Here is a 13892-nt window from a genome sequence, read left to right on the forward strand (position 1 = left end):
GAAATGTTGGCGTAATCGCTTCATGAAGTCGTCGTCGGCGTTCAACTTTTCTGAAGTGCACAGCGACGGGCAGATGCCCCGATAATGACGTCACGTACGATGGCACTACGTTTCCAGCGAACAAATGGTTATTCCATGAAAGAAAACCGACGCCATCGAAGTTGAAGCTCACGATGCATTCTTAGGCGCCATCTGACGACGCCCAGCAGGATGCAGACGTAAGCAGCGGACATCTGAAATTTCGGCAACGATGACATCACTGCCAAGTTTCCTCGCAATCCTCCAGCGGAGTGACGAGACGCCTAAACTTTGACGCGGTTTTATTTGACGATTATGACACCATTTTAAATGCTACTGAAAAAATATTTTGCATGCTTTATCTAAAAGCTTGTGTCGATTCGAATTATTGAATAAGCTCGAATTCTCAAAAAACCGTTTCAGCTTCCCTTTAAGCCCTTACACAGTGTACACTATCTCTTCACGACGGCGCGATAAAGGTTGTTGCTCTTATCAGAGTGTCCTCTACTGCATTTATTGAAGAAAGGAACCTATGGGCCGCTGTGATAAACGTGGCTATTTTCCCGGCCTTTGAGGCGTAGATTACATACACATACTCGGCAGACAACAGCCGTTGGGGAGTATGAGGGTACTGGAGAAAGGAGGAACGCTGAGAGGGAAGAAGCCTTGGCTCACGTGCTGTCGTCGGGCGTCAGATGTCACTCCGAGGACGCCAGCGTCTGTTTCCTGGCATCCCGTTCTGACAGACGACGACGCGAGTGTCAAGCGCGTCGGAACATCACGCACAAATTACATCAGTTGCTTGGGATCGAACATTGGTTGCTTTGTTTAAAGAACAAGCTTCGCTAAGGTGAGTGGTTGCGGTCAGCATGAGCCTGCTAGAGCTAGTTATCAGCTTTGTTACACTTTCTTTGCAGCCTTCGAAGCTTCCTTCAATACAGGAGCTTAGTTGGTGTTTCTCTCCTAATATTGAAATAATTACATTGCAGTGATGGCTGCCACTTCGATTATATATGCATATAATAACAGCGAAAATGCCTGTTTGTGCTCTTGAGGCGGTGTACTTGAGCTTAGTGAAACAAGTAAATGAACTATATAGCTTTGCAGATCTGATAGCCGCACTGTATATTCTAAATGTAGATTATTATTGCTGCCGATTGAGACTAATGCGCATCCAAGCCAAGAATCATTACTCTACTAGAATGAATTCCTGATTGTATTTCCTTATTTGAAAGTTCAGCTTATATTTACGTTGATGTGGAAATAGGAAAAAAGGTGCTAGGTAACTATATAATTATCAGGTGGTACGCAATGTTCCGACATTCTGTTTACGTTGCAGTGACCTAAAGAGACACTGTTGACAGTTGCTTGCAATTTTCGCCAGCAAAAATCGACTTCTGGCTCTCTGCGCCCATTGAATTGAAAGACGTGCATTTTTCTTATACGTGACCCGATTTCAACTTGTGACGTTAGAACTTTTAGAACGTTAAAACGATGACGTTAGACGCTATGCTCTGTAAAAGCACAACTCAAAATAAACATATACTCCCCAATATAGATTATATTGAGTACAACGAGCCAAAATTGCGTTTAGCAACTGTTCAGTAGGCTCATTCTAGATTGGAATCATGTTGCTTTCCAGTTGATCAAACGCGAGCTCAACAAGGCGTCAACTGAAGCTAAAAAGTCAATTTTGTAAGGGCTACACTGACGAACGCAAACGACAGGAATCAGCCATTAAGCAATACATGTTGTGCTTGCGGCGCAACCAGCCAAAAATGTGAGGCATACCTTCTGATTCGTACTGTTTCTGTCTTTTCAGGAACACTAAACAGTCTTTCGCACCTGCCGCACCCGGCATTGTGACACAGCAATGGGCGCGCTTCTAGAATGGCTCGTCTCATCCCTCTGGGACTGGAGACTGATCACCACTGTATTGGTCTTCGCCATCTCTTACGTGGTGGGCCGCTTCTACCACAGCGTGTCTAAGTACCCTAAAGGCCCCTTCCCACTGCCGCTGGTGGGGAACCTGCTCGGTAAGTCTTTATAGAGAGCGATAAGGACTCCGCTTCGCTTTTCTTATCTTTTCCAGTGTTTTCCTTGGGAATAGTTTTCCTTTAAATGTTCAGGCTCACGTTCCCTTCTTGATATAATTTGAATAATGTGCATTTTACAAGCTTTTCTTGTGGTTGTTGTTTTTCTTTCTTCTTAGGCTTTTTTTTTTTACAAAAGCAGCATTCGTCAAGCTTTATCCGACCACTTAGCATGACTCTGAGACATATAGTTGAGTACTTTCGGATATATATGTAGCCAGTAAAATCTAGACAGATGCGGACAAGCGTGCTTATTTTAGATATTTTTATATTCTGGTATGCTTTAACTCCGTAACAACGTGGCCCAAAAAGAACCCTTGTGGTCTGAAGAGTTTTGACCCGCGCTCAGTCATTTTACTCAACTTACAACAAAAAAAAAGAATGAAATATGCGTTCTTTCTCGTGTGTTGCTGCGGGCAGCTACTCACATGTAATAGGGAAGATGTCGAGAAATGTGGAAATGAGCCAACATTATTAAGTATTTGTCCTTTGGTTTTATCAATTTTAATGTGTGACATCAACGTAATAGCAGCGATTCCTGGTGTACGTGATTTCCCCGCTGGCTTGTCTAGAATACAGGCAATAAATATAAAGCTTGCCTGCCTAGGTAAGTAACTGCAAGTATGGGAACGCCAGGGTGGTGCGTGTATTTCCTCTCCCTGCAAAAGCAGGCGGTGAACAAAAAGAGAAGCGATCACCACCTCATTTTAATTATGAATTGCGGAAGAATTTGTGGATACTAAACTGATGAATGGAAAACCGTTCTCTCTACTTATGGCAGCACTGCGCAATGTCAAGAACCTGCCACTCAAGGCAAATGAGTGGTCGAAGGTGTACGGCGACGTCTTCACCCTCTGGATGTCCCACAAGCCCATGGTGGTTCTCAACAGCTACGCAGTGATCCGCGAGGCGTTTCTGGATCGAAGGCACGAGTTCGCCGGTCGGTTCCCGACAAAGATGGGTAAGCATGCTGAAGGGGATAATTTCAACGTATAAATAAGACATTGCCTTAAAATCAGAATTGCTTGAGACTCTTTGAAAACTGAGGAGCCAACGACTTTTACAGTCACAACATTTCCGATATTTGTTGCGAATAGTAACTCGTTTTTTTTTTACACATGTCCAGATACCAATTTCGATTAACTCAGCTGACGTCTTCTTCACTTAGATTATGCACGTGGAATGAATCTGCCTGCCGCTAACAGCGGCTAAAACTGCACTCTCATACTTTCATACTTGGTTTAGAATTTTTAAAGGGACTGTCGCTAGTGCTGCTATTGGTGAACAGAGGCTACATGAAGCGTACAAAGTTCAAAAGCAGGTTCTGCCGTCTCGCTTCAAGCGTCAGACAAATTCAAGGAGCTCCTGCAGTGTTGGCCGATGTTGTTGTGGCCAGACGTGAAGTGAAGGGAACTCTGAAGGCCTAAAAGAAAGAACGAAAACTTTTCTCAGGTCTCTTTCTTCTTTTAGGGGCCTTGCAGACCCAGGGACATCACGACATTATTTTCGAAGATTATAACCCACGTTGGAAGGCGCTTCGCAAGTTGGCTTTGCTCGCCGTCAGGTGAGTACGAAGCGGTTGACGGGAAAAAAAATTGGGGTGATCTTGGGTTCTCTCCATCTGCATCTCACGAAATCTGAATCTTATTTTGCAGCTTACTTTGGTTTGGTTTATGGGGTTTAAAGTCCCAAAGCGACTCAGGCTATGAGAGACGCCGTAGTGAAGGGCTCCGGAAATTTCGACCTCCTGGGGTTCTTTAACGTGCACTGACATCGCACAGTACACGGGCCTCTAGACTTTCGCCTCCATCGAAATTCGACCGCCGTGGCCGGGATCGAACCCACGTCTTTCGGGTCAGCAGTCGAGCACTATAACCACTGAGCCACCGCGGCGGCGCAGCTTACATTGCACGAAGGTGCAGTTCATCATAATATATTACCGACAAAGTCAGCTTCCGATTAGTGCCATTACGAATTTTAGTTTGTCGTATTTTGTGCTGCTATTCACGGCATCTTTACTACCCGAGATTGTCCTAGAATTCGAAGCTTTAAAGTCAAGATTTCTTCCGTGGATAAACTTTGCCCTTGCGATGATCAACCACGATTGAACACATTGCAGGAAGTACGCCGTCAGCGATGCGCTTGAGAAACTGTGCACAGATGTTGTCGACTCCTACGTGGACACCTTGGGAGAAGGACCGCAAATTGTCGACTCAAGAAAGCTGTTTTCCCGCATTCTGTATGACCTGATAGGAGTTTCGGTCTACGGAACAAGGTTGGAAACTATTTGTTTTCATCGGGTATTTTATTCTTTCGTAGAAAACTCAACGTCTGTTTTAAAATGCCTGAAAAAGGAAGAGCTAACAGAGGAATACAAAAAAAGTCGGTCGATTTTGTAATTAGGCCAAATACTGATGCAGCGCTAACATGCTATGTTTCGGTGCGGCGCTGAAAGGTTAAGGTGGCTGTTGGTATGTGTGTGTTTCCTCCTGCAAAAGTGAAAGAAGGACATCGGAACACCTGTCACAGCACCTGCCTTCTGCCACTGCGCCACGGCTTCCCTGCGCACCGGCAACACCTTGGCAAGTAGGCAACCCGGTGGGCAGGTGAGTAGTGGCGCAAGGCAGGTGCTAGGGCAGGTGTTGCCATCGGTGGGACCTGAGTTGGGTGTCTACCAGGTTACAGACAGACAGACAGACAGACAGACAGACAGACAGACAGACAGACAGACAGACAGACAGACAGACAGACAGACAGACAGACAGACAGACAGACAGACAGACAGACAGACAGACACAGACAGGCACAGGCAGGCAGGCAGGCAGGCAGGCAGGCAGGCAGGCAGGCAGGCAGGCAGGCAGGCAGGCAGGCAGGCAGGCAGGCAGGCAGGCAGGCAGGCAGGCAGGCAGGCAGGCAGGCAGGCAGGCAGGCAGGCAGGCAGGCAGGCAGGCAGGCAGGCAGGCAGGCAGGCAGGCAGGCAGGCAGGCAGGCAGGCAGGCAGGCAGGCAGGCAGGCAGGCAGGCAGGCAGGCAGGCAGGCAGGCAGGCAGGCAGGCAGGCAGGCAGGCAGGCAGGCAGGCAGGCAGGCAGGCAGGCAGGCAGGCAGGCAGGCAGGCAGGCAGGCAGGCAGGCAGGCAGGCAGGCAGGCAGGCAGGCAGGCAGGCAGGCAGGCAGGCAGGCAGGCAGGCAGGCAGGCAGGCAGGCAGGCAGGCAGGCAGGCAGGCAGGCAGGCAGGCAGGCAGGCAGGCAGGCAGGCAGGCAGGCAGGCAGGCAGGCAGGCAGGCAGGCAGGCAGGCAGGCAGGCAGGCAGGCAGGCAGGCAGGCAGGCAGGCAGGCAGGCAGGCAGGCAGGCAGGCAGGCAGGCAGGCAGGCAGGCAGGCAGGCAGGCAGGCAGGCAGGCAGGCAGGCAGGCAGGCAGGCAGGCAGGCAGGCAGGCAGGCAGGCAGGCAGGCAGGCAGGCAGGCAGGCAGGCAGGCAGGCAGGCAGGCAGGCAGGCAGGCAGGCAGGCAGGCAGGCAGGCAGGCAGGCAGGCAGGCAGGCAGGCAGGCAGGCAGGCAGGCAGGCAGGCAGGCAGGCAGGCAGGCAGGCAGGCAGGCAGGCAGGCAGGCAGGCAGGCAGGCAGGCAGGCAGGCAGGCAGGCAGGCAGGCAGGCAGGCAGGCAGGCAGGCAGGCAGGCAGGCAGGCAGGCAGGCAGGCAGGCAGGCAGGCAGGCAGGCAGGCAGGCAGGCAGGCAGGCAGGCAGGCAGGCAGGCAGGCAGGCAGGCAGGCAGGCAGGCAGGCAGGCAGGCAGGCAGGCAGGCAGGCAGGCAGGCAGGCAGGCAGGCAGGCAGGCAGGCAGGCAGGCAGGCAGGCAGGCAGGCAGGCAGGCAGGCAGGCAGGCAGGCAGGCAGGCAGGCAGGCAGGCAGGCAGGCAGGCAGGCAGGCAGGCAGGCAGGCAGGCAGGCAGGCAGGCAGGCAGGCAGGCAGGCAGGCAGGCAGGCAGGCAGGCAGGCAGGCAGGCAGGCAGGCAGGCAGGCAGGCAGGCAGGCAGGCAGGCAGGCAGGCAGGCAGGCAGGCAGGCAGGCAGGCAGGCAGGCAGGCAGGCAGGCAGGCAGGCAGGCAGGCAGGCAGGCAGGCAGGCAGGCAGGCAGGCAGGCAGGCAGGCAGGCAGGCAGGCAGGCAGGCAGGCAGGCAGGCAGGCAGGCAGGCAGGCAGGCAGGCAGGCAGGCAGGCAGGCAGGCAGGCAGGCAGGCAGGCAGGCAGGCAGGCAGGCAGGCAGGCAGGCAGGCAGGCAGGCAGGCAGGCAGGCAGGCAGGCAGGCAGGCAGGCAGGCAGGCAGGCAGGCAGGCAGGCAGGCAGGCAGGCAGGCAGGCAGGCAGGCAACGATAGACACGCAGAACGACATGGAGGCAGACCAGCGGAGACATGCAGGCGCAGGCAGGCGCAGCTGCGTAGTTTCTTTTATTTAACAAACTGCAAGATTCAGGCTCTCCACAACCCCCTTCCCCTACCCCGCCCCCCCCCCCCCCCCCTAAAAAAAACGCCCCTGTGATTGACCTCTGTTTCTTTCCTTTCATAATTTTCCTGCTTCTAGCCCGTGGGAGACGAAATTTTCTCACTGCGGTCCGCATAGCAATATGAGTTTGAGACCCCTGCTGTACAGGGTGTTCATCGTTTCACAGAAGTTCGAGAAATAATTCTGTGCGCAGGCATTCTGTGCAAAAAGTGTTAATTTCGCGCAATTTGGCTTTTTTTTGCGAAATGCGAGTATTTCCTTTACGCGAAAAGAAAGCAGTTAGTTCCATGGGTGAACCTTTTGCGAAGGATCTAGGTCTGAATTCATAAAACGTACGTAAGCTTCTTTCATTACTGTCATCGCGGGCAACGGTTAGGCCTTGAGAGCAGGGTCCAGGCTGCGGCACTAAATGGCTCGGCAAGATCGGCGCTGTCCGACGTCTAACACTTTGTTTTGCAGACTGGGCAAGGACAGCAAAGACATCAGGCGCATTGAACAGATCGACAACGAGTTCTTCGAGGTGGCTCCTAACGGCTTGCCTAGTGACATCGCCCCCTGGCTTGGTCTCCTGTTTCGCGGGCGAGAAAAGAAGGTCGAGGCCATGTTTCACGAGTCTTGTGAAATAGTTGAGAGGCTATTCAGCAAGGCTGAAGCCACTTATGTGCCAGGTATGTGTTTTAGAGTATGTGTGCACTCACTCCTCAGGTATTATGTGATATCGAACACCAATCTACGGCGTGCGTTTATCTGAAAACCTGCAAGGATAGAACACAATAAGAAGAATTTTATGTTTCGCTGATAACTGCTTTCGCCCGCAGTTTTGATTGCGGAATACCTTGTTCCTGCAGGAAAGACTGAAAACTTTACCCACGCAATGCTTGGCGCTCGCGAAGAGGCCATCAGGGAAGAAAAAGGTGACGCGGAGTACCTGACCAAAGGAAATTTAGTCCAGGTGGTTCTGAACATATTCGGCGGTACGTACAGCTTTGGTCCGGCTATAAGATAGTGTTGCTGTCTCCATTTGCCTTGTCTAACGTTTAAGAAGCATTCCGTGTGCTGTAAGACAAACACTGGCCGTAAGAATGTTCCCGCCAAAGCAAAGGAAACATAGATAATTCAGGTGAAGGTCTGAAACATTGTGTGACTTAGTGCAGCTCGCAGGCAGCTGATATTCTTCAAAGAAGCTTTCAAATTCAGGCGATATGCTTGTTTTTTTTTTTTTTTCTGAGCAGGAGTCAGTAGGAAAGAGGACGAAAACGTGGAAAGTGCTGTTCATTCCAAAAATGCAGCGGTTTTTAACCAAGTGCGACACTCACGAAGTGCCACGCTAGAGTATTCACGAAGGCCAACAAGCACTTAGTTCAGCTCGGTTTTTTTCCGCAATTGCTTTTGGTAGCGCTGCAGAACAACATGAGGCTTCTCAGGCTGATGTATTCCTCTTAGTGTACGATACCGGCAGGACTGCAGCGTTTTCAGTTCTTTTCATTTAGAATGCGTAAAATTTAGTGTAAGTGGAGGCGGCAAAATGAAGAAACCCTACGTCAAAGAAACCTGACAAAAGCTCACTCCAGTAGTTACAAACGGAGTACCCGCTCTGCCAGAAAGGCCAGGCATGCGAATGCAGTTCGGAAAGCATTATCGTCCCAAGCCATGCGTGTACTTACTGCAGCCAACCACTACAAACGCAGAAAAGGCTTGAAACACTGCTCCAGAGTGCCAATGTTTGTACACGCGCAGCATACGGTGAGGAGTTTGTGTTGTGTCCAGCAGCATAATAATAACATATTGCGGCATAGTAAAACACTTGTTCCAGTACATACATCAACACTGCATAATTATGTTAGCCTGTGAGCTGGTTATCTATTTTCTGCTGTGTAACATTCTACCTATTAGTTAATCATCTGGTTGCAATCACAGATCCGAATCTGATGTTGTTTAACCTATGTTACTTCCTAGCTGCCATTGGCACATCGGCTGGAGAACTTGAGTGGCTCTTTCTACGGATGGCGAAGGAGCCCAAGATTAAAGAGAGGATTCAGAAAGAAATTGACGAAAACATAGGTAAGATGAGCCACCGACTAAGATTTTCTCGATGCAATGTTCATTTATATTCACTTGATCAGACGTAGTAGTTATTTCTATTCGGTGCTCTTTAAAAGTAGCTAGAAAATGCACTATATTCTCTATGCAATACGGTTACTGTTGGGTGGGCCCGTTTGAGGGGAAAACGCATCTCACAAAACGAGCCTGGATGACGGGCTTTTATTCTAGCTTTTGTGGCAGGCAGGAATCACATCCTGTCATCCCAGAACTATATAATCCCAGAACTATATCAGTCCGAACCCGGCAGCGCAGAGCAAGGCGATGATATGAAAAACGTAAAGGCCATGAAATGAGCAAGTAGAAGACAAATATTTCAATGAATCTTTGTCGTTCAAGAACCTTTGCGTTTTTGTACATATGCAACGGCCAGGGAAAAATCTCAATGACGCTGTCCTTCCTTCCAGTGTACTGCGCAGCAGCAGCTGTCACCGGTTATGCACTGCGAGTAATTGCACCGAAATTTTAGTTTTAACAGTGAGCACATGTATAAACGAGGAGTTCTGATAATATACATTAAAGGTGCGAAGATCAAATGGAGCATTAGAAATGCGAAGATACAACTTGATACAGGACGAAAAAGTGTCACTGGAACAAAATCACTGTATGGATGCACAAAACCTCCCAACAAGATATTTAAATACACGTATGTCTCCATTAAATGTACATATCTGAGCAAAAGCCACTCTATATAATGCGTCGAACAAGGCAAATAAACATCTTGCGCAATCACAGATACGAAACTTTACATGCGGAAAGACAGACGATCCAGGCAAGAATAAAACTATGTTAGCAGAAGTCGCAGTATGTACTTGGGCCATGCTGCGGTAGGTGACAGTTCGAAAAAATTCCGCGGGGGGGGGGGGGGGGGGGGAGGCTGCAGCCCAATAATCTCCCCCCCCCACCCCCCCCCCCCTGGCTACACCCCTGATAGAAAGAGTCGAAGAATCAATTTTATCTACGACTGAAAATTGCACGGAGATATTGTCAGCGCTCTTTTAAGGGCGTTTCATGACCCTTCGATTTTCACTTCAGGTCATTACGTTACGGCTGGATCTAGTCTTGTATTTTTAGTCTACGAATGTGCGCTTCAATCTGTGTGTGCGTTGAGCCTGACATTATCCGCTGCTTGTTTCTGCCTTAAGGTTCCAGCCCAAAGTATCTTTGCTGTATTTTGCAGGGAGTACTCCGCCTACTTACGGAGACAGAGAGAAGCTTCCTTTCGCCGTTGCTTGCCTACTGGAGACCCTTCGATTCCACCCTGTCGCCCCACTGGGCATACCCCACAAAACTTCGACGAACACCAAAGTCGGTGAGCTCTTATTACGCTGTTCGGATTAAAGTATCGAATATTGTAATGCGAGAACCAATGGTGTACAGCTCGCAACATCATAAGTAGGAAGTAATGAAGACGTATATAGCGGCTTGGCTGAACTGCATCGACCAGCTAGCGGACGACTAGAACCGGCCACTCAGATTCTGGCCCACTGAGTCAGTGATTCTTGTGCCCAGCGGTGAAGAATACGTACGAGCACAACAAGCAGTTTATATTAATCTTTTTGAAATGCATTACCCCCCTGATTCGCGGCTTTACACTCATTCAGCATGAGCTTTTAAAATGCTTCCATTTGAAGAAATCTAAGACAGTGTTAAATGTATCAATGACGTCACAAGCTCCACAGGCTGTGAGCTTATTCCGGCAGTGCTTTCCTAGTGGCCAAGAAAATTCGAAAACAGTTTTTAAAGGACACGAATTGGTTGGCCAATTGGTTCATACTAAATGGAACAAGCTGCAGCATGAACAGCAACGTGGACGAAAGAAAAACGCACAACGACGAGTACGTGCGCGCTTCAAGTTGAGAGCAAGAAACGCGCCCATTGCAGAAGAAATTTTGTGAAGCCCAAGAGAACAACCAGCGTCGTTGTCGTTGCATGTCTTCTTTTAGTGTAGGCTTCTGTTCGCGCTGTCGCGTGTTCCATTAAACACTTTTATTTTGGGTGGCTACCAATACGTGCTGTATGGCGCTGGACACCAAAATTTGCCAAGAGAGTTTTGTACGTCTGACAGGCACCGCTAATTTGTCATGGCCGTCAGAATTTTCTAACTCCTCCTGTGCGACGCTTAGGAAGATTTGGCAAGCAGTATCAATATGTACGAGCACAACTTTACCGCTCTGGTTAGTTTTCCCTCTGGTACAAATGAAAATCTTCGTGTTCAGTTACACAATGTTCGATACTGACAATCACCAGATGACACTAGTTGGGGATGTCGGTTAGTGTTTCTGTATATACAGGAACACTAACGGTAGTGTTGCCGCATATACAGGAACTCTAGTCTACGTCACGTTCTCATCATCACCATCATCAAGAAACCTGGGAATGCGACGTAAATACTGCATGTGCAATTTGGTAGAGAGGGCCCTACTAGAAAAGTCGTGTTTTGGTCGCAAACAACGACAAAGAACCATTACGAAGTTTTATGTCGGACATGACATATTGCAAAAATCATTGATTTCTGGCGTCCGAGAAAGGGCTTGCCTACATTCCTGTTTGTCATGCAAATGCTCCATGCATTTCACATATAAAGTACCACACCCAATCATCATATGCAGGTAACCTGGACATACCGAGGGACACCGCAATACTCTACAACATCTACGCTGTCAACCATGACCCCAAGCTCTGGGAGGAACCGGAAGAATTTCGGCCTGAGCGGTTCCTAGATCCGAGCAGCGGGAAGCTTCGACAAGACGTCTCACCGCTGCTTACCTTTGGCATGGGACCGAGGACATGCCCCGGAGAGAAGCTCGCGCACATCGACATGTTCTACATCCTTGTGCGACTCTTGCAGCGGCTTAACTGCAGCGCACCGGAGGATCCCTCGAAAGTGAACTTGAGTGGCCTCGACTCCAGCCTGTTCTCTCTTCCCAGCCAGCAAAAGATTGTACTCACTAAGAAAAGTTAGCACTAGAGAAAGAATGACAGGACAGGTTTCTGCATGAAGGCATCAAAAAAGGACACTAGCCTTCCAGGCTAGTGAAGAATAAACTTTTCCCTTTTATTAGGAGACACAAGCGGGGAAATTGCCGGGAAACTGAATATGCGTCTAAACCCGCCCGCACTTTAACTGCGCCACCACCACGCAACACCTGCATGAGTAATGAGAAACAGCGACATTCGAAGCTATGTTGTGAATGTTCTGAGCTGAGAGGCGAAATTCCATCGTGTAAACCTGTGTACGAGTCAGTAGTCCCGACGACACCTGTGTTTATGTTATACGCAGAAAGGTATGATTCCTCCCGGCGTGTAACATGGTTTAGCTATTGTGGCGGCGTTACGTACGCTAGTAAAAGTTCGCTGAAGTAAAAATCCCGAGGTTCTGCGATAGGAACTATTCTACAGGACAAAATGGGTCTTTCTCTCATCAAAAATATTCACCACAGTTTTCTTCATATCAGGTAAAAGAGGAAAAGGACAGTTGCTGCAGTTATGCTTGCGTGTATCATAAATGCTTCGCCGTGTCCTGTGGTATGCAAGTTGCCTCGGTGACTTACGAAACATGCGCGGTGCAGGTGCCGGCGTTCAAGGGAAGTGTGTGGTGATCGTAGATTCTAAGCTTCACTGACTCTTGTTTAGAAGGTTGTTCTGAAAATGACCTAACCTTTGTTGTTGCTGGGTACCTACCGCGAGTCTTCCGTCTGTCGAAGACCTCATTCATCACTCCAGATATTTGTTTACGCACAAAATGGAGCTCAAGTAATCGAGGCTAACGATACCGTCACGGGCTCAAAATAGAGCTCAAATAATCGAGGTTAACTATTTCGTCGCGGAGTTTGGAAGATGAGCAATACCACCCTGCATGTCACTGTGACGAAAAAAAGAAAATTAGATCGGCCCACTTTTCCTGCTTTATTGAACACCCACTCTTTTTTTTTTCATTCTACCTTCCCGAGTTCCTTTATGCCTGCGGTAATAAATTACGTTGTCAGAAAAAAATTTCAGTTTCAACATAGCCTATAATGCGGTTATTGTGGAATAGCACTTGAACAGATTTCAATGCCTAATTTCAAGGTTTGTGCATTCAAAATGTGTTGCTCTCTAATAAAGCTCTGCTTCTAATCAGCCCAGTCATGTGCTGATTTTTGTTTTTGTCAACAACGGGCGCTTCTCCAATTATAGTTTCGACAAAACTTGGGACCTCATGCAAAAATTAAGCACGAAAGGTCAGCTATCAGTTCCAGGTCATTTGGTTGTAGGAACATGAAGTATGTGTTCGTGGAGATCATCAGTGACCGAATAAAAGACAGCCCTACTCCACCAACGCACCTAAGACGCCCTAGGATGCCTACAGCGTTGTGCAGCTAAGAAAAGCGACTGATAGGAGAGATTCTGAGGCTCCTCAAGCCAGAAAAGCAGCCGGGGAGGCCATGTGCGCTGCGCATCTTGAATAATAGAAGCGGACAAATGCGGGGACACGTTCATAAGCCAAAGGTTCTGCCCAATGTCCGTGTGCGTTTACCGTCATCTGTGAGTGGTTGTGTAGTCCGCTAATCCTTTCCTTCAATATATTTCGTGCATACAAGCAATTCTGACATTGTTTGTGTCACTTAATCTGCTTTCTGTTAGGCATTCATACACGTTTACAGCTTAGAAGGCAAAATTGAGCATTTTTTTATAACGTGCAAGATCAAACAATTACAACTGCTGTATATCAGAAGACAAAGAGAAGGACGGGAATTGCCATTTTCACGAACCAATAGCGGTTTTAACTGATTGCAATATCGTGTAACATACCTGCTCAATAGCCGCAAAAAAAACGACATATAGTTCTGGGCACTGTGTCCAAAAAGCATTGGAAAGAATTTCTATTCACGAACGACGGTCTTCGCATATGAAATGTGTAACCTGTAGTGTAAGTATCTCTTTTTTTTCAACACAGTAGTAATACGTGAAATGTTTGCGTTTAGCACTGTTCTTTATGACTACGTATTCAAAGAAAAGGCCAATGTTGGACCAGATTTCAGAATTTTTTCATTTTCTTCAATTAAACTCGTGAGCCTAGTGTGGGCTGTTAAGTGTGTTACACATACTAATATGTTTAACCCTCTGTATTTAGTTTGTGTATAAAACTCTGCACTGCCAATAAAAGCAGCGAGAACCTCGTGAAACAGGTCGTAGGAGTTTTTT

The 13892-nt window shown here is 48.4% G+C and overlaps 1 protein-coding gene across 1 annotated transcript; it reads left to right on the plus strand.

Moving 5' to 3' along the window:
* The first annotated feature begins 703 nt into the window (after positions 1 to 703).
* Positions 704 to 13513, plus strand: LOC149342868 (cytochrome P450 2M1-like). The gene is made up of 10 exons (XM_089545381.1): positions 704 to 868; positions 1841 to 2054; positions 2893 to 3072; positions 3582 to 3675; positions 4231 to 4386; positions 7065 to 7273; positions 7454 to 7579; positions 8562 to 8666; positions 9886 to 10017; positions 11318 to 13513. Exons 2-10 carry the CDS (start codon positions 1892 to 1894, stop codon positions 11668 to 11670), a joined length of 1518 nt encoding a protein of 505 aa, XP_089401507.1. The 5' UTR covers positions 704 to 868; positions 1841 to 1891; the 3' UTR covers positions 11671 to 13513.
* The last annotated feature ends 379 nt before the right edge of the window (positions 13514 to 13892 follow it).

This window comes from Amblyomma mixtum, chromosome 5, assembly GCF_055824585.1.
Source record: "Amblyomma mixtum isolate Tamu chromosome 5, ASM5582458v1, whole genome shotgun sequence".
NCBI lineage: Eukaryota > Metazoa > Arthropoda > Arachnida > Ixodida > Ixodidae > Amblyomma > Amblyomma mixtum.